Below are 20,668 nucleotides of genomic sequence, written 5' to 3'. Positions count from 1 at the left end.
TACTTACATAGCATTTACATTATATTAGGTATTATAAGTTATCTAGAGGTGATTTAAAGTATATGGAAGAATATGTGTAGCTTATATGCAAATACTGCACCATTTTATATCTGGGACTTGAGCATCTGCAGATTTTGCTATCTATCTGCAGGGGTCCTGGAACCAATCCCTGTGGATACTAAGGAACAAGTGTATTCTCTTCCAGAACAAATGAAAAAGTATTCCTTGTTGCTAGGCTAAATCAGGTATTTGACCATTCAGATCTTTTCAGCAGCACAGAAGAGGGCAGCATTGGGCTGTCATTCCTGGGAACCATTTGATGGGGCTGGAATGCTGGGAATTTGACTTACCTCATGGATGCTGTCCAAACCTGGACTGAACCAGCATAGTTAACACTGTTTGCCATAGTAAGCCCCCTAGCACTTAGTATCCCAGTTCTGAAAACTAGTCTGGGGTTGTTCCATCCCTCCCAGAGCTAGCTCTGGCTGGGAAGTATCTCCCAGAGGAAGCAGTATGTATGCTAAGCATTGGATTGCCAGAAGTCTGGGCAAATCTGTCTTCTTAGAATTCCATTTGTATAATAAATGAGGTGACGGTGATTTTTCTCTTTACTTTCAAAGTGGATCCATTCTTTTTCTATGAAGTTTTAACCTTTTTTTTTTTTTACATTTAATGTTTTCAAACTCCTATAGAATGAGTCAAGTCAACAAAATCTCCCATTTGTCATGGGACTTAAATGAATGTGCTGATAAAATTCTGATCTCTATACAATTTGATAATATACAGTGGTTTCAAATGCTTAGGAGCAATTTATGTTACTAACCAGTCGTGAGTTTACCTTATTAGCTTAGCAAATCCAGTAACTGCAAAGGTAAAAAACTGTAAACCAACACACAACCAAACTATTGTGAAATTTCATAAAATTCAAATAACTGAATTTTTACTATATAGTACAACTGTATTTTTATTTCAATTTTTCAACATTTTTACTGGTTTTCTAAATAAGAGCTTACATGTATGTTTCTGCTAACTCAGGCAGTTCAAACGTATGGTAAGTTCTATCCGTTCATTCCATTTCCCAGAGGTAACCACTCTTCACAAGCTTCAGATTGTTTTTACATACATATACAAATATGTGTGTAAAATATGTAGGTTTCGTACTATTCATATTGCTTAGTATTTGCTTTTTGTAAAATATATCGCATCAATCCTATTTTTGGACAATTCAAGTTTTAACGTATCCATCAAAGCAAATCGGTACATTTCATATTGTCACTCTTCCATTTTATTCAAAAATTCAAAGAGAAATAAAAGTTGTTATAAAATGCAGTGCTTCTAGCAGGAGTCCAGAGGGAAGTACAGTTAATTTTCATTAATACCGTCACCAGAGGTGAAAATGTAACACCGCATGTGCTATAATTTTCCTTGATAATGGTTGGGGGGAAGGGAAGGGAGGTTGCCAGAAACGATGTTGTCAACAAGACCACGGGGACAATTTTGTTTACTTAAAAATACTAAGTGTTTTCAAGAACTTTAAAAACCTCATTGAGGCCGGGCGCGGTGGCTCAGGCCTGTAATCCCAGCACTTTGGGAGCCCGAGGCGGGTGGATCACGAGGTCAGGGGATCAAAACCATCCTGGCTAACACGGTGAAACCCCGTCTCTCCTAAAAAATACAAAAAATTAGCCAGGCATGGTGGCGGGCGCCTGTAGTCCCAGCTACTCAGGAGGCTGAGGCAGGAGAATGGCATGAACCCGGGAGGCGGAGCCTGCAGTGAGCCAAGATCGCGCCACTGCACTCCAGCTGGGGCAACAGAGCGAGACTCCATCTCAAAAAAAAAAAAAAAAAAAAAAAAAAAATTGAGATTACTTTCTCCCATTGAAGAGAGGCCTTAGAGCTCTCTCTTAGGTAACATTTGGTCTCTAATATAGTTGACAGAATTAAAGATGGATAAATTTTTTAAAAATGTATTTTATGACTCCCTGCTGTCTTTCCTATCTATTTAATCAACTCCTATCTAATCTATTCCTCCTATTCATTTTGGCTTATTATTTATAAATAGGGTTTTGCTTTTTGTAAGGCTATTAATCTAAGTCAATGAATCTAAGTCAATGAATACATACTTGTCTGTATTCACTATGCTTATACATATGCTTACTTCATAGTCCTTTCAGAGATTGTCCAAACAATTCAAAAATTAACTGACATCTTTTCCCACAAAAAGGTTCATTCAGTACCTGCCCAATAGGATACCATTTTAGGGATTTTCCTGGGTTCTTTAATTGTCTATCACTCAAAGAGGTGTACATTTCCAAAAGTTAGCTCAAAAATATTTGTCATTCGTGTTTAAGCTATAAGGAAAACTTTCATTACTTTTTATTGGCTCTTTTTGCTGTCCTTATGACTTTACTTTTAAAATAAAATTTTGGGTTTTCTCCAAACATGTGAAACCACCAACCATAGAAAATACAAATAACACTGCCATTAAAAACTTGTTGCAAATTTGAGTGTATTTACACAAGACCTCTACATTTTTCCAGTTCTTCTCCCCTCTCTTCACTGCGCTGATTCAAACCTGTCATAAGCAAGATTGGAGATGCACTAAACAAGATCAAGAAACACCTTGTTTTATTTTCATTCCACCTATACCACAGTGAGGAAAAACAAGTTAAATGTCCCGCCCATTGTCATGAACTATGCACCCACAAACTGTAAGAACACAAAGTCACTTTGTAATAAGAAAAAAAAAAAAAATGAGAACAAAACTTTGCTAGCAAAACAATAGTGTTCTAGTCTTTATTCTGTTATTTTGAACCAGAACTGCCTTTCTACTGATTGTGACATATGGCAATCATAGAATGTTCTCACCATTGGCTGGCACTGACCAAATTCTCAGAGCCACTATCTTTTCCATGCCAGTAACACAAAGAGTTAGAATCTCACTTTTCCAGGAAGGCAGCTGTTTTTGTGATTGGCCATTTTCCCTAAAACAAAACAAAACCACATCTGTACACTGCCAAGCAGCATTATCCATTTCACCTTTTCAGTAAGAAGTTTGACTGACAGATCAATAGGTCCCTGGAATACTAGTCCATCCTTAAGATCTTTATCCTTGTTCTCCCGAACTATAAGTGGCACAAATCTTAAGTTAAACACAAATGAAGGTAATGTATTGCAGATATGGTCCTACTTTCGCTGAGTAGTTTGTCGTGTTATACAATCATAGAGCTAGTGGAGAGATACTATGGAGCCATCTAAATCCACCAAGCTGTCTATGACAGGAAAATAGGCGCCCACCCTGGAGAATTAAGAATGTATTCTATTTTTAAAACTCATAGTGAGACCTTTCAGAGTTTCCCCTCCAAAATTAGATAACAAATCAGAAAGCCAGATTCTAACTCTGTATTACTGGAATGTAAAAGATAGTGACTCTGATAATTTTGTCAATGCCAGCCAATGGTGAGCACATTCTATGACTGCCATATGTTACAGCCAATAGAGATGCAGCAGTTCTGGTTTAAAAATGACAGAATAAAGACTAAAACACTATTGGTTTGTTCTCTTTTTTTTTTATTACGAAACAACTTTGTGTTCTTATAGATTGTGGGTGCATAGATCAGAAGATATCATCTTAAATTCCCTTGGTATTGATTTTATCTATTTTTTTGCCTATGGCAATGAAGATACTTCAGTGTATAAACTATGTACTATATCCGACACAATTATTCTCACTTAAGAGCTATGAAAGATTCAGTCTTCAAGATTCTCTCTGTACCTTCAACTTTTCTCATAATCTTTCAAAAAATGTGTGTATTATCTTTAGTGAATGAATTTTTAAATAAACCAGAGTGATAAATATCATGCCCAAACTAAGGTACTATCTTAGTTCAAGTTAGATAAAACTCAATCCACAAAAATCTCTAGAGATTCGGTAGAACTAATGAAGAAACAGTGCTTAAAGTGAGACGATCTAATCAGAGCTCTAATCCTTGGCTAAAATTTATCTCAACGTATGAAGCCTTTCGGTTTACAGTGTGTAACTGCATCCTATAATTATGTATTTTCAAATTCTTCCTTCTGGAATCTGTTGCTAACCATCACGCTTATACATACTTGAGGTTTAATGCTCGAATGTTGTTGACTGCTAAATAACTGTCAGTGAAGTCAGCCTTTTTCCCTTGCACTGGAGTAGCAAGTAGAACTTACAACTTATTTCTCTAAAATTCCAGAGCATGTGTGTGGTGTTTGGAGTAGTGTGGAGATTTCTCCATCTAGTATGTTGCTAATCTTTATGCCACATCCTTTAGGGAGAGGAAGCAAAAAACATTCCTGGTGAATCTGTCACAGAAGAACAATTTACTGATGAAGAAGGCAACCTCATCACCAGAAAAGTAATCATCATTGAGATTTCATGCTTCTCTTGGAATTTAGATTTTCTGCATTAAAAACTCTGCTACTTTTGTGCTGTAGTGTCATCTCCTGAAACAGAAAAATCTCTACTTTTCACCATTACTTCCTACAGATCACTCGGAAAGTATTAAGACGAATTGTTATCCCACAAGAGAGAAAACGTGATGATGTGGTAATGGAGAGGGATTGCCAAAGAGAATGTAGAGGACAAAAGCTTTGTGCACTCCCTAGAAATTGCTGCTAACAGGCTGGCATCTGCAGTGTGGCAGCTTGAAGTGTTTGCTGCTTTTGACATCTTATGCATTTGATCAGGGTCAAAGAAAAATACTTTTCTTCCTAACATTCTTTGTTACATACTTTTTTTTTTTTTTTTTTTTTTTACTGTCTTCAGAGTTTTCACAAAGATAAGGTCATTTATAGGGGACAGAATGTGCCAGTTTGAGGGAGAAAGAAGATAAAACCTTCACCATTCACCACCAAACCTCAGAGCAGTGCTTCAGCCCCACCCAGGGCTTGGCCTTCAGCAGAGTGTCTGTTGGGACAGGGGCGGAGAGCACTCCAAAAGCACAGGCTTTATAAGTTAGAATGGCAAAAGGCTCAGTTCAAGATCTGCACATCGGATCCATACATTTTCTCTTTCCAGTATGTTCTGCAGGGAAATCTGAATTCCTCCATCTTCATCTGAGGAGGGGGTTCCCCTCTTTGGGTTTATAACAGCCCATTTCCAATGTGCCAGTTAAAGAATCCCTCCAGTCAACCCCTTTCTCTCAGAGAAAACATCTCTGGTTATTTTTCACTTGTTTCTCAGATCTCCACCCTTTTCAATTTAAAAATAGAAACTTCAATAGACTATGTTTACATTAGAAAAAGTAAACTGAAAATTTATCAGAAGTACAAATCACAAAATTGAAAAGGCTGCATTTGTTTTCTGTTAAAAATTGGGTAAAAACTGAGTATTTGTGCCACAACCTTGCTCTCGGGGAACTGTATTCCTGATGCTCAGTGAAGAGAGGATTTGTTTATGCAAAATAGATGCCTTCTGGGTCTGACAGTAAGAGGAAGTCATTGGCAATTCCACTAACTTAAAAAAGTCCCTCAGATCAACAGCATTTCCATGGATTAGTACTTAACTAAGAAGTCTGAATCTCATTGCAACAGATTGTTTACAATTCTGCTGCCTTGTGAGCTGTGGTGCTGATTTCTTTTAGCTTACTATAGGAAATGGATAGGCTGCTCGTTATTTTGATTTATCACTAACTTACTGAATTATTGTCAAGTACAATTATGTTGTATTCATTTTGACAGTGCTCTCTAGCTTGCCTTGATGATGCTAAACTGTGTGGTTAAGCTAAAGATTGTACGTATTTTTGGACATGAAGTGACAAAATGCTTTAAACTGTTTCGCTTGTCCTAATCCAGCCTCCAAGGATCAGAATGGGACTGCTTTATAACTAAAACTGTTTCACTGTGAAATCTTAATATGTACATTCCTTTCAAAGCAGGGAGAAGGTTTTAAGGTGAAAACGAAGAAAGAAATCCGGCATGTGGAAAAGAAGAGCCACTCGTAACAGCGAACGGTCAGTCAAGGTGAGGTGTGTTCATATCAACAACAGTAGGACTTAAATTCCTGTGAAACTTATATTTTTCACTAAATAAGTGATTCAGATTTTCCCCGTCCTTTCCTTTTCACTGAATTTCAGCTTTGAAAATCAAATACGAAGTTGTTCAAGTTCTGTTGATGTTTGCATATATACACACAATGAAACTTGACTTCGGTTTCACAGTCCATTAACTTTCTCCTCGCAAATTAGGCAGCAATTTAATTGTAAATTATGTTTGCAGAAGCAAGTATAAATAGTGATAAGAGTAAAGGCTCACTATGAAATACAATAGCCTTATACAATCTAACAGGAAGACTATTTGGCAACGAATACTTCTTACAGTTATACTCAGAGTTTTATTGATCCAGACTTTCACCATTTTAGCAGAACAGCATCTGAGGATATCATTTTGGTTGAAATAAGTGACTTTCCAAGTCTAAATTAAATGACTGACATATCTATCTGGTGTTTTATAGAAACAAAAGGAAAAAATAGGAGGTTAATGGCACTGTTGTTTGTTTTTTAAGTTAAATGTTTAGTAAGTGAGCTTTGTTTACATTTGCCTGGACTTTTCTTTACAGATCACATTATTTTCCTTTTACATTGTCCTATTTCTTTCTACTTACCTACAATTAGGCCATATGGGGTGAAAAAGAAAGTCCTCTATAGTCTGTAAGGTAAAGCAAAATCACTTCTTTAGTTCACCGCCAGTCTTCTTAGCCCCACAGGTTAAAGTAGTAAGAAAGAGCAAACAGATTCTAGTTTTCATTTTCATGCATCTGCTGTTCCCTGCTTGCCAGAATACTGGTATGCAGAGTGCTGAGGGAAGGAACTGGGAAGTAATCTAGTTTCACTGCCTGTAATTTTATGTGTGAGCTAACTAAGGCCCAGATAAGTTCTCAATTCTCCCTCCCCGCAAGCCTTATCATTTGTTGATTCAGTATAACATTTACTTCATTTCTTTCTGTGAGACTTTCTCACATGACCATTTAATGGCATTGAGAAGACCACTAAGAACTGCAGAGCATTCTGGAAAGAATGTTTACTACACATCCTCTTCCCAGTGTTTCATGTGTGCTCTTCAGGCAATCCTCATAGCCAACCCTCTTGGATAAGGCCTTCATCATCCCCACTTGATAGATGAGGAAACAGGCCCAAAGTGGTTAAATAAATTGCCCACGCTCACATAAGTAAAAAGTGGCAGAACTAGGATACAAACTCGAACAAGCTGCCTCCAGTGTCCACTTGTTTGCCAGAGACTTAACCTGGGTCGGAGGTGACGGGGAAGGTTTCCTTGAGAATATGATGTTTGAGTTGAATTTTAAAGAATGAGTAGCAGTCAGTCATCCCTGTAAGGATTCTGGGCTGTACCCGAAAAGCAGTGGGAAACCACTAAGGGATTTTAGGCAAGAGTGTGGTATGACCCAGTTTATATGTTCTGCATCACTCGCTCTAAATGCAGGGTAGTTGTTAATGAATTGGAAGGGGCACTGGTGGATGAACAGAAAACCTGTTGAGAGACTATTGCAGAAGCTAGCTTGGCAGTGAGGATGGCTAAATAAAAAAATATCAACACAACTTGGTTTTTATTGGATGAGAAGGATCCAAGATGAGAAAATGAAGGATGACGTCAATGTAGCAGTAGCTAGAATGAACCCACTCCTATGCATGTCCTACTGCTGAACCTGGTGAAAGACTTCTCCCTATAGCAGATCCACAAAATACTAAGCATGAGTTTGTTATCTTGAATTCGTCTATTTATGCAATTCTAAGTGAAAAATGAAACGAAAGTAGAAAAGAGTTCAGTCATCTGTAGTATGCCCCTAAAGTTTAGCAGCTTGTTCAATCATATTCTCAGGCTCCTAGTGGAAAAGAACCAAAAGGGTTACCTACACCAGCTGAGCCATTTTCTACAATGACATATTCCTAATACCTGTGAATAAATGACACCAAAAAATATGACAGTGCTATGCTTCCAGGGTCCTTTAGACTGTGTTGATTTAAAAACAGCTTGCTCACTAAATATAAAGGAAGTTTTAAAATTTTAAATAATCATCCTATAAAGAAGTTGTCAGACTCACTTGCTGCACCACTCAAAGGAGAGAGAACGTTGGGTAGATTCATATGAATGTGAAAATAACTTCAGCTAAAGCAAACAATGTGTCAGATTGAAAGAACAGTGACTTGACAAGCCTAATTTTACTTTCCAGGTAGTGTTTACCTTCCGTAAGTGAACTTAGGGAATGAGTCCAAGAATACTGCCTGGAATTCCAGGAGACTGAATGTATGTGCTCCGGAAAAATCAATTTGCAAATATATTGAGAGTTTTTATAGTCATGCTGGCTGCCTCTTTAAAAAAAAAAAAAAAAAAAAAAAACTAAGCAAGTAGAATGCTGCCAAATATGACTGAGTCTTAGATGGTAACATCAAAATTTGTATTTCCCATTTTAGAAGCAGTTGAATTTTGAGCTATCTGAACTCTGCCCCTGCTTTTCTTTAATATTGAGTCATAGCTATCCTATTTTTAAAGAGAAAAGCCAATGACTTTCAAGATTTGTACATAGTATATAGTGATTTATAGTTTACAAAGTACTTTTACATTTTTGTCTTATTTAATCCTTCCAACAAGCCTTAAGGCAAGTCAGGCAATTTTGCTTGTGACCTTTTACAGATGAGGATATTAAGGCTCGGACAGGTCAAATGATGTTTCTGCCTTCACACAGTTTATGACTGGTACAGCTAAGACTTGAAGTCAAGATTATTGATTCTCAGCCTAATGTTCTATTACACTAAGCTATCTCTCTAAAATTATTTACAAAGAATAATAATAATCATCTTCTGTGAAATGATTGCTATATGGCAGGCACTAGGTAAATAATTATATATATTACCTTAGGAAATCCCCAAAACAATGCCATAAGGTAAATACAACTATCCCCCAACCCCTTTTTTTAAAAAATAGGGAAACTGAGGTTCAGAAAACTTAAATGATTTACTCAAGGTACTACAGCTAGGGAGCAAAAGAATAAAATTTGAACTTATCTAGAACATAGATCTTAACTACTACTTATATTAATAAATAGTATTTGATCATTAGAGACCCAAAAGCAAATTCTGAATCAAATACAAGCACAAAAGCAACCTGTCGTAAATTTCTTCTTACTCTACACAGTGAAAGGACTCATAGTTTTTAATTCTTTTTTCTTAAACAAAGCAAGACTTCATTTCTAAATCTCTAGATTTTTACTTCAAATACCAAAAAAGGGGGCTGATTTGTGAGGTCATGGCAAGGGAAGATCCCCAGATAAAAGGTCATTTAAGCCACGGCAAAGACTTGCATGACACATACTGTATTCTAAACCTCCTCTAGGAAAATGCTCAGGTTCTCACAGCCATGTGTAAGCCAAGAGTGGCAAGAGTGCCCATGCTTGTCAAGGCAGCCCTTTACCTGAGGCCAAAAAGTTAACCCATTTCATTTATTTCTTCAAAGAATATTTGGCCATCTGCCTGGCTTAAAGTGGAAGGACTAGATATACAATAGTGAATAAATGCTTCATGGTCCCTGTCTTTCTGGATCTCCCAGTCTGCAATGGGAAAAAGAAATGGGACAAATGTTTAAACACTGAAAATACAAAGTCCAGGATCCAATGAAAGAATGTAAGAATGTACTTAGACTTTGGGGCTAGGGAAGGTCTCTCTGAAATCATGACATTTAAGCTAAGACCTCATCAGTGGCACCAATTATGAAAATAATGGAGAAGAAGAGGACCCCAAGCAAAGGGTACAACATGTGCAAGCACCCTGAGGTGGGAAAAGGCCTAACATAGTTGAAGAAATGATAGATCAGTGCATGATCTTTCATTTCTTCACATATGTAAGATTGGTGTGTGATCTTTCATTTCTTCAAATATGTTAGGTGAGCTGGTGGTAGGTAAGATAGGCACAAGATAACATTAAAACACACACACACACACACACACACACACCATCATTCAGAGCCCTGTAGGCCAGAGGAAAGGATTTAGATTTCATTCTAAAGGGAATTTAAATTCCTTGTAGATGCTCGATGTTAGACTTTTGTCAGATACATAGTTTGCAAATATTTTCTCCCATTATGTAGGTTATCTCTTTATTCTGTTGATAGTTTCTTTTGCTGTGTAGAAGCTCCTTAATTAGGTCCAGTTTGTCAATTTTTGCTTTTTACAAGCAAAAAACAACCCACCCCATTAACAAGTGGGCAAAGAACATGAACAGACACTTTTTGTTTCTTCTTTTATTTTTGAGACAGTCTCACCTGTTGCCCAGGCTGGAGTGCAGTAGCACAATCTCGGCTCATTGCAACCTCTGCCTCCTGGGTTCAAGCAATTCTCATGCCCCAACCTTCTGAGTAACTGGGATTACAGGCACATGCTACCATGCCCCGCTAATTTTTGTATTTTTAGTAGAGACAGGGTTTCACCATGTTGGCCAGGGTGGTCTCAAACTCCTGACCTCAAGTGATCCACTCACCTTGGCCTCCCAAAGTGCTTGAATTACGGGCGTGAGCCACTGTGCCCAGCCACGCACAGACACTTTTCAAAAGAAGACAGGCATGTGGCCAACAAGCATATGAATAAAAGTTCAGCATCACGGTTCATTAGAGAATTGCACATTAAAACCACAATGAGATACCATGTCACACCAGTCAGAATGGCTATTATTAAAAACTCAAAAAATAACAGGTGCTGGCAAGGTTGTGGAGAAAAGGAAACATTTATACACTGTTGGTGGGAGTGTAAATTAGTTCAACCATTATGGAAAGTGGTGTGGCAATTCCTCAAAGAGCTAAAAACAGAACGACCGTTCAACCCAGCAATCCCATTATTGGGTGTATAAACCAAAGGAATATAAATTGTTCTATCACAAAGGCACTTGCACATGTATGTTCACTGCAGCACTATTCACAATAGCAAAGAATGGAATCAACCTAAATGCCCATCAGTGGTAGACTGGATAAAGAAAATGTACACACACATACACCATGGAATACTATGCAGGTATAAAAAAAGAGCGAGAGCATGTCCTTTGCAGGAACGGAACATAGATAGAGACCATTATCCTTAGCAAACTAACACAGGAACAGAAAACCAAATACCGTATGTTCTCATTTAGTGGAAGCTAAATGATGAGAACACATGGACACAAAAAGGGAAAAAACAGACACTGGGATCTACTTGAGGGTGAGAGGGGAGAGGAGAGGAAAAAGTAACTATTGGGTACTAGGCTTAGTACCTGGGTGGCAAAATAATGTGTAACAAACCTGCACATGTACCCTTGAACTTAATAAAATAATTGTTTGTGTGCATGTTTAGAGGAATTCGAAGCCTCTGAAGGATTTTAAGCAAGGACCTAACTTGGTCTTTTTTCCCTCTTTAAAAAAAACACAAGAGCATGGACTATCTAGAGAATGGATAGGGGGACAAGAATAAAATGAAGGTAACCAGTTAGGAACTTATTGCTTCAATTCAACTAAGCCATAATGGTGGCTTCAGCTGGGAAGATTGACAGCACTTGATAGATTAGCATGGTGGGTAGAGTGGAGAAGAATCATTGAGTCAAAAATGACTCCTAGATTTCTGGCATAAGCAACTGGATGATAGAGAAAGAAGCAGAAGTGGAAGAGGAATGAGTTTTAAGAAGAATGACAGGCATTCAGGCTTGGACTTGGGTTTGAAATGCTATGAGACATCCAAGTATTTATGTTACATATGCAAGTCCGAAGCTCTGAGGAAAAGTTGGGGCTGTGCATATAAAAATGTGGGAATCATCACAAAAGACATGGGTATTGAATACCAGTGAACAGATGTGATTACCTAGGGAGAAAGCTGAAGTAAGCCAAGAAGGGGCTCAAAAGTTGAGTCCTCAAAAGCAACATTTCAGAGTTAAAAAAAATTTCCTCAGCCAGACGCAGTGGCTCACGCCTGTATTCCCAGCACTTTAGGAGGCCGAGGCAGGCAGATCACGAAGTCAGGAGATGTAGACCATCCTGGCTAACACGGTGAAACCCTGTCTCTAGTAAAAATACAAAAAGACTAGCCAGGTGTGGTGGCGGGCACCTGTAGTCCCAGGTACTTGGGAGGCTGAGGCAGGAGAATGGCGTGAACCTGGGAGGTGGAGCTTTCAGTGAGCCTAGATCTTGCCACTGCACTCCAGCCTGGGCGACAGAGCAAGACTCCGTCTCAAAAAAAAAAAAAAAAAATTGCCTCTGACCTCTCTCTTCCGCAGAGCTCCAACCATGACCCTCCTTAGTAAGCACTCAATAAGCGTCAGCTATTGCTACTAGTATTAAGAAAACCAAGAACAGAACCTTGAAGAGCTTTGGATTACAGAGGCTGGTGGACTAAGCAGCAGCAGCCAGTGATGGCTAGAATATAACAGTGGGAGAAGTGAGAACAGCAGTGTCTGAAATCCTCTGCATGTGATGGTGGTTTACACTTCAGAAAAGTGTCCATTATTTCACATCACTTGTTTCTCATAGTAGCCCTAGGAAGTTAGTAAAACAGGTATTCTTGTTCCTCTTTACTAAGCAATGAACAGTGACAAAGAGAGAGCAAAATCTCTAAGGCTGAGTGCAGTTAATGACAGGTCTGGATTTCCTGATTCTGATTCTCAGAAGTCAGAGCTACGGGCTGAATTGCTTCACTACAAATTCAGGACCCTGCCCTCCAGAATATTTTACCGGAATTCATATAGAGTAAATATGTTTTTATATTATGTATTTTTTATTTTTCTTAAAAATATATAATATTTTTTATTTTAAGAAATAAAATTAGCCCAGCTAATTTTGTATTTTTAGTAGCGATGGGGTTTCTTCATGTTGGTCAGGCTGGTCTCAAACTCCCGACCTCAGGTAATCTGCCTGCCTCAGCCTCCCAAAGTGCTGGGATTATAGGTGTGAGCCACCGCACCCCGCCTTTTTTTTCATACCCTTAAAAAATTCCTATTAACAAAAGCCTTGGCTTCAAGATAAGAGCTAGAGGCAGGTGGCTTGATTTCCAGTTCTGGCTCCACTATATATTAGCTGTGTAACCTTGAGCTCACTATTTAAAAGCTTTGTGGCTCCCTTTTTGGCTGGGTGCAGTGGCTCACACCTGTAATCCCAGCACTTTGGGAGGCCAAGGCAGGTGGGTCACCTGAGGTCAGAAGTTAAAGACCAGCCTGGCCAACATGGTGAAACCCCACCCATTTCTACTAAAAAGATAAAAATTAGCCAGGCATGGTGGCACATGCCTGTGGTCCCAGCTACTCAGGAGGCTGAGGCAGGAGAATCGCTTGAACCTAGGAGGCAGAGGTTGCAGCAAGCCAAGATCGTACCACTGTACTCCAGCCTGGGCGACAGAGCAAGACTCCATCTCGAAAGAACTAAATTAATTTAAAAATAAATAAATAAAAGCTTTGTGGCTCTATTTTCTTATCTACAAAATGGAAAAAATAATAGTACCTCAGGGTTATTAGGATTAAATTAGCTAATCCACTTTAGAACAGTTTAGAATAAATATCTTTACCTAATAAAAATAATAACAGTAATAAAATTTTATTACTGTTAGGTTTTTCTTTCACTGCTAAAACACGAATGAACAGTTTTCCAGTATTTTTTTCCAGCCCTTTGACTTAAGATACTTTTTAATCACAAGTGAACAGAAAAGAACAATCAAAAAAGCCCTACTTATTGGTATTAGTGAAGAAACAAAGCTACCTGAATTGGAAATTACTTTAAAACTGCACTGTAGTGTATTTTAGTTACATAAAGTAATTAAAATTAATGTTTAGAAAAAAGTCTTAGTCCATGATTTCTGTAACTACAGAGAAGGAAAAAGAGAAAAGAAGGGAAAGAGAGGTGGGTAGGGAGAGAAACAAAGAACTAGAGTAAAGACCTCTTTGTCCTCAGTGGGCTCAGGCTTTCCTTAAGCCATGACACAGCTAAGTCTTAAAGATGAGTAAGAGTTGAACTACAAAGGTGGATTTCATTAGGGAAAGAAATCTGAACTTTCAAGGAGGTGGCATTTGAAACAAATTTGAAGGGTAGAAGAGGAATTAGCCACAGATGATAATCAGAGAAGGCAAGTATAGGTGGATACAAAATCATGAGCAAAGACAATGAAGTTGGAAAACAATTTGTAGTTGATACCTGGCATGTAATCTAGATCCTCAAAGTGAAGTCTGTGGACCACAGTATCAGCATGCCTAAAAGTCTGTTAGAAACACAGAATTTCAGGCTGGGCATGGTGACACGCCTGTAATCCCAGCACTTTGGGAGGTTGAGGCGGGCAGATCACCTGCGGTCAGGAGTTCAAGACCACCCTGGCCAGCGTGGTGAAACCCCATCTGTACCAAAAATACAAAAAATTAGCCAGGCATGGTAGTGGGCGCCTTTAATCCCAGCTACTCAGGAAGCTGAGGCAGGGGAATCACTGGAGCCCGGGAGGTGGAGGTTGCAGTGAGCCAAGATCATGCCTTTGCATTCCAGCATGGGCGACAGAGCAAGACTCTGTCTCAAAAAAAAAAAAAAAAAAAAAAAACCAAAAAACAAAACAAAAAAAAAACAAAAACAGAATTTCAGACACACTGACCTACTGAATCAGAATCTATACTCAAAGACTCCTGTGTAATGCAGATTAAACTTTGAGAAGCACTGTTCCAGAACATTTGACTGGCTCTCAAATTATCGAGTTTTTAAAAATTTTTGATGCTGGCCCCATCCCGAAAACTTCTATATAAACTGGTATGGGATGTGGCCTGGATATTGTTGTTGTTTTAATCTTCCCAGGTAAGTCTAATGTGCAACCAAGTTTGAGAACCGCTGGAGATTGCAAAACAGCTTTTCAGTGAGGGACAGTGGGAATTAAGCCTAAAAAAGGTTCATTGGGCTGGACCAGAGAGCTTCAGATGCCAAACTAAAGATAGGAGACCCTTTTTAAAGCTAGGCATTAGGGTCTAAAATCCACAGGTATGTCCATTCGCCTATAAAAAACGAGTCAGTTCTGTACCAGAGCATGCTCCTGACTTGAAGATGTGATGTATGCAGTACATATTTAACTGTAAAGTATCAGCTGCCATGAAAATCCAATGAATTGCTGTTTCCAAGTTTGTTTGTTTGTTTTTTTTTTTGAGACTGACTCTCGCTATGTTGTCCAGGCTGGAGTGTGATGGCACGATTTCAGCTCACTGCAACCTCTGCCTCCTGGGTTCAAGCAATTCTCCTGCCTCAGCCTCCTGAGTAGTTGGGATTATAGGTGCCTGCCACCTCACCTGGCCAATTTTTGTATTTTTAGTAGAGACTGGGTTTCACCATGTTGTCCAGGCTGGTCTTGAACTCCTGATCTCAGGTGATCCGCCCCCCTCCCCTGCCCCCGGCTTGGCCTCCCAAAGTGCTGGGATTACAGACGTGAGCCACCGTGCGTGGCCCTGTTTTCGTATATTTTTAAATGTTTCTTAAAAATACAGTGAAATGGCTAAAAGGAATGATTGGTTTTCTGATTTAGTTTCTCCCACCTTTAGGTTTGAAAGGCATACAAAACCCAAAGCAAGACAGATTCCTAAGTGCAACTGCGTCTATCTCATATCCATTATCTAAACCAGAAAAGGGAGATGAGTCAAAATTCTATTTCTGAAATGTCATCTTGATGGCTTCTGCCCTCACACCTTCCCATCAGATGGCGCTGTCATCACAGTTTATACCAAGTGTCAATATTTTTATAGCAAGTACACAGTCACTTAGCCAAGGTTCTCATGCTTTTTATGCAACATTGTACTTGGTGTAAAGTCTTTTGTCCAATGAATGACCTTCCTGTACCCAGTGTGGTTGGGACCAACAGGCTCTGATTGCATAACCAAGAAAAGAAAAAGTTATAAGAGGAACTAACTCCCACTTAAAAAAAATCACCCAAAACATCCTCACTGGAATATAAGTGGGCATAATTCACAGCATTTTTTTAAATGATAGAAACATATCCAATATATCCAGAAAGATAACATTTGCTTGGATTGAGGTGAGAAGAGAAAGGCCTTGCTACTCATTACGAAATTAACCTGGGAAGTTGGATTGGTTTTTAGGAGACATGGAGAAAAGTAGTGATGATCACACATCTACATAAATATTAAAAATTATCAAGCCAGGCCAGGCGCAGTGGCTCATGTCTATAATCCCAGCACTTTGGGAGGCCGAGGCAGGTGGATCACTTGAGGTCAGGAGTACAAGACTAGCCTGGCCAACATGGTGAAACTCCATCTCTACTAAAAATACAAAAAATTAGCCGGACTTGGTGGCACACACCTATAATCCCAGCTACTCGGGAGACTGAGACAGGAGAATTGCTTGAACCCGGGAGGCGGAGGTTGCAGTTAGCCGTGATCATGCCATTCCATTCCATTCCATTCCAGCCTGGGCGACAGAGTGAGACTTCGTCTCAAAAAAAAAAAAAAAAAAAAAAAAAAAAAAAAAAAAAAAAAAAAAAAAAAAAAAGAAGCTGTGTATTTATAATAGCTGAAGTATGATATACAAATTATATATCAAGCTTCAAAAAGTCAGGGGGAGGGGTTTAGAGAAAGCAGGGAGTGAGACTGTAGTAACATTATCATAGGACCATCTAAGAAGCCTGGTGCCTACAAGATTAGGATTAAATGATAAAAACAGGTGAGAAAATCCTGATCATCATCTTCTGATTTGCCCACCCTCTGCAAGATGATCTACCCAAGTGAGTCACTTTCCTTCTTTGGAACCTCAGCAGAGTCACAGGGGAGGGGTGTTGAAATCACATAGGAGGAATTGATACTTTCATGTTCTTGGCTCCAAGCATTAGTGACCTGGGGCATGGAGGTCAGTAGCACTTTTAATACTAAAAAGGAAGCCAGGTCCTGTAGGGGGGCAGAGAGAGGAAGTGCTCTACCAACATGTTTCCATAAGCCAGGCTGTCCTAGGTGACCCATCTAAAGAGGAAGATACTTGTCTGAGGTAAGTAAACATCTTCAAGGTCACTGGAACTCCTGGGCCCCAAGAGAAGTCGAATTCTAAAGGTTGTCCTAGATCTGCAAATATAGTCTGTTGTTTATATGGGAGTGAGCAGGGTTATTCTTAAAATTGTTCTTGCCTTACTCAGGATTTCTATAGGAGCTGTATCTTGTTCTCAGGCAGGTAGGCATGCAAGTTTGTCAGCTTTTCACACTAAACAAGGAGGAGAGACAATATATGGGAAGAACTTTGTTTTATGGAAAAGGCAAATTCATACCACAATAGCACACAAAAGTATGAAAACCTCTGCCAAAGAATGATTTATTTTGACACAGTAAGACTGGTTATAAAACACAGATGCTTTATGCAGGAATCCTCCAGCAAGACAAGACATTCTCAGTGGAGCCTCCACTAAAAAGCTCAAATAAAAATAATTCATCCCATTATGACTGACATGGACAGGAAAAGTGAAAGTTCTTTGCAGTGGTAGAAGTTTGTCTCTAATTTTAATTTGGTTATGGAAAAGAAATTTCATTGTAATGAAGTAATGACGCTTTTCTTCCTTTTGAAAGATTAGTTGAATTTTTGGAGAAGTGAGAGACTTACAAAGCATTCAGAAATAGCTGAGATGCTCTATCCTGACTCCTTATCTCTGGCCCTTTCTGCTCATGGAAGTCCCAAACTTCTTACATTTTGATATTTAGGGAAGTCTCAGAGATTACCTCTCTCAGCCACCTCATTTCACAGATAAGACTAAGGCCCAAAGGGCTACAAATGGCTTCCCCAAGCAGCTGAATAACCTGAGCTTCAGACAGAACTAGAAGAGGGTCTTCCCAGCACAGTCTAAAACCGTCACCAAACCAAACTGGGTGTTTGCCCGTGCACAATGGACAGTCGAACACCAAACACCAAAGCACCAGGTTTTTGCAGGAGAAAGGTGTATTGCCACTTGACTGACAAGGAGACAGGAGGAACCACTCAAATCTGTCTCTCCAAGCTGGGGGCTGGGTCATGTTTCAGAAGCATAGGGTAATGAGGCATGATCTGACTGGATCCTGCAATGGGGTGACGCCAAGGCCCTATCTGACTGGATCCTGCAATGGGGTGACGCCAGGGCTCTATCTGACTGGATCCTGCCATGAGACATAAGCTTCTTAATTAGCTCCCCAGTCTGAGAACTTAGGTTCCTCCTATGGTTGCATATTTAGTTCATCTGGGCATGCTCACATTATGTGACCTTCATCCTGGGGGTGTCCGTGGCAACTCAAAAACAACTCACAACTTTGTTACATAAAAGTTGAGGGCCGGGCGTGGTGGCTCATGCCTGTAATCCCAGCACTTTGGGAGGCCAAGGTGGGCGGCTCACGAGGTCAGGAGATCGAGACCATCCTGACTAACATGGTGAAACCCCATCTCTACTAAAAATACAAAAAATTAGCCAGGCGTGGTGGTGGGCACCTGTAGTCCCAGCTACTCGGGAGGCTGAGGCAGGAGAATGGTGTGAACCCAGGAGGCAGAGCTTGCAGTGAGCCAATTTCGGGCCACTGCACTCCAGCCTGGGCAACAGAGCAAGACTCCGTCTCAAAAAAGAAAAAAAGTTGAACCAGGTGGTCTGGTGCAATTACAAAACACAGATACAATAATAAGCAAGGCTCTCTGGAGGTCACCTAGAAAAGCTCACTGCTTTCTAAGAGCTTTCCAGTACACCTTAGGGCCTTGTCCTCTAAGGCATCTAGCAGGTAGCAGCATCATGTTAAACCACCCCATAGGGAATGGAGGGCCTCTATTCCCTAAGACTTTTCTATTGAATGGCAAGTAAGGCTTACACTAGTTGTCTTAAAAAAAAAAAAAAAAAGAAAGAAAGAAAAAGAGAAAAAGAAAAAGAAAGCTAAACTCACTATCTACTGTCTCTTTCCACAGGATCATAAGTTTTTACTGCCAGTATTGAGAAATTCGTGGAAGAAATGTCAGCAGGAAGTAAAAATTCACCGAGAAGTGTGTGTGTGTTCGCTGCTTCCACACATTAATGGCATGATTTTTTTTATGCAAAAAGAAAAGAAAAGAAAACCACCCACATTTTAATTTAGCATGAGCCAATTTACAGAGCATGGAAATCACTTTCATTTCCGGATTGGCGCGTGTGCAATTAGCAATGCAGTGTATATACAAGAAGCCATGCTGTTAACAGTTTATCTCAAGTAATTTGGTGTCATTTACAAAAGGAAGAAATTCCTGCCATCAGAAGGGACAGAAGGAGATGGAATGATCAAATCACAGAGAAACACTAAAATTACTAAATCTACAACAGCTCGCCTTATTTTTCTTGGACCCAAACTGTCAGGGTATAAACACTATTTGTTTCTTTTTTAAAACATCGATAGTTTTGCTGTAAATAATAACACTGTATAAATTCTAACAGAAAAATAGAATAAAATGTTGATAAGGCACTGCCTCTTAGAACACAAACAGAATATTGCAAATGCATTTAACAAATAGGGGTCTCAAGTGACTTCACCCTAGAAGAGGAGGGCGGGATTCTGGGTGGGGGTGACTCTTCACTGATTCTTGTATATTAGCAATTATAATGTTTGTATATGCAAAACTGCTAGCTTGATTTTAAAAAAAAACAAATCTTTAAAATCTGCTGCAAATTTAAATAATTCCCAAAATGAGGAATTCTGTAGTTCTGTGAAAAATTTTTTTCTTCAGAATACTAATATTTTGATGCATGTGTATCACCTTATTTTGATTAAATCTTTTCCAATTTTGCAAACACTACAGTATACTGCAACACAAAAGATTTTATCTGTAAACACAAAGCCCTTCATCTAATATTTGTTGCTATTGCCAATTTTTCAATGAAATGACCTAAAAACAACAAAAAAAATAACCTATACGGTAGTTGCTTTAGGGGGTGGGGGGATGCTATCTGTTAGTGCTTAAAAGGGGGTAAATGCTTGCCGCTTTAGAGGTGGATGGTGCTCATAAAAGGCCCCAGTCGGGGGTATTTAAAAAGGACTGAACAGAAATCCTTAGCTAGTAGAATGGCAGCACGCTGTAAAATTATTACTGTATTGTGTACTGGCTATAAGATGTAGACACCTTTCAGTAAGCCAATCATTTGTAACCATTCTAGCAGTGTCATATTAGGTTAATAAGGCTGCTGTGTTTTAAAGGGCATTTTTATTTGGGTTTTGGTGAAATTCTTTAATTTGTTGATTATATTCACATAAAATCAGCATTCATTGACACATAGCTCTAATGACATATGTATGAAAAACCATACACTGGATGACCTAGTCGATTATTTAAGCATAAAATAAATTGTGTTAAACTCTTCACCTATCTGTGCTCTACAGTCTCCTTGTGTTTTCTGGCAAAAGGTAGTTGTCTAATCCCTTGTCATATGAGTCCTGGCCAATCCACCCCATTGGTCCTCTTTGTGCCTCTGTGGTCACTGAAGAGATAGATAGTCTCTAACATTCATATGTGCCCTGCAAGCTCCCAGCTTATAAATTCTGTGCATTTCATGGGGGAGCCAGGAATTAAAGATTAATTGACAAGTAAGCTTTGCCCACATCTGTTCAGGCCATCTCGAAAAGTGAAGAATTGGAGATACTATAGCCAGCATGTCAAAAAGTTGACTGGCACTTCTAGGAACCATCAACAT

General features: G+C 39.2%; 1 protein-coding gene across 39 annotated transcripts in view; it reads left to right on the top strand.

Annotated features, from left to right (window-relative positions):
• Window positions 1–20,339, top strand: part of ANK3 (ankyrin 3) — a 714,446-nt gene extending 694,107 nt beyond the window's left edge. For 29 of the 39 annotated variants that reach the window (XM_063781818.1, XM_063781817.1, XM_063781816.1 and 26 more), the window contains 4 exons: window positions 4,308–4,391; window positions 4,523–4,582; window positions 5,910–5,997; window positions 18,919–20,339. In XM_063781818.1, the coding sequence (XP_063637888.1) occupies window positions 4,308–4,391; window positions 4,523–4,582; window positions 5,910–5,978 (213 nt within the window). In that variant the 3' untranslated portion in view covers window positions 5,979–5,997; window positions 18,919–20,339. The remainder of the gene's footprint in view (window positions 1–4,307; window positions 4,392–4,522; window positions 4,583–5,909; window positions 5,998–18,918) is intronic. The other 10 variants (XM_003312571.6, XM_003312570.6, XM_009458505.5 and 7 more) reach the window with 3 other exon arrangements.
• The last annotated feature ends 329 nt before the right edge of the window (window positions 20,340–20,668 follow it).

This window comes from Pan troglodytes, chromosome 8 (genome assembly GCF_028858775.2).
Source record: "Pan troglodytes isolate AG18354 chromosome 8, NHGRI_mPanTro3-v2.0_pri, whole genome shotgun sequence".
In the NCBI taxonomy this organism is placed as follows: domain Eukaryota; kingdom Metazoa; phylum Chordata; class Mammalia; order Primates; family Hominidae; genus Pan; species Pan troglodytes.
This window is presented reverse-complemented; position numbering and strand designations above follow the sequence as displayed.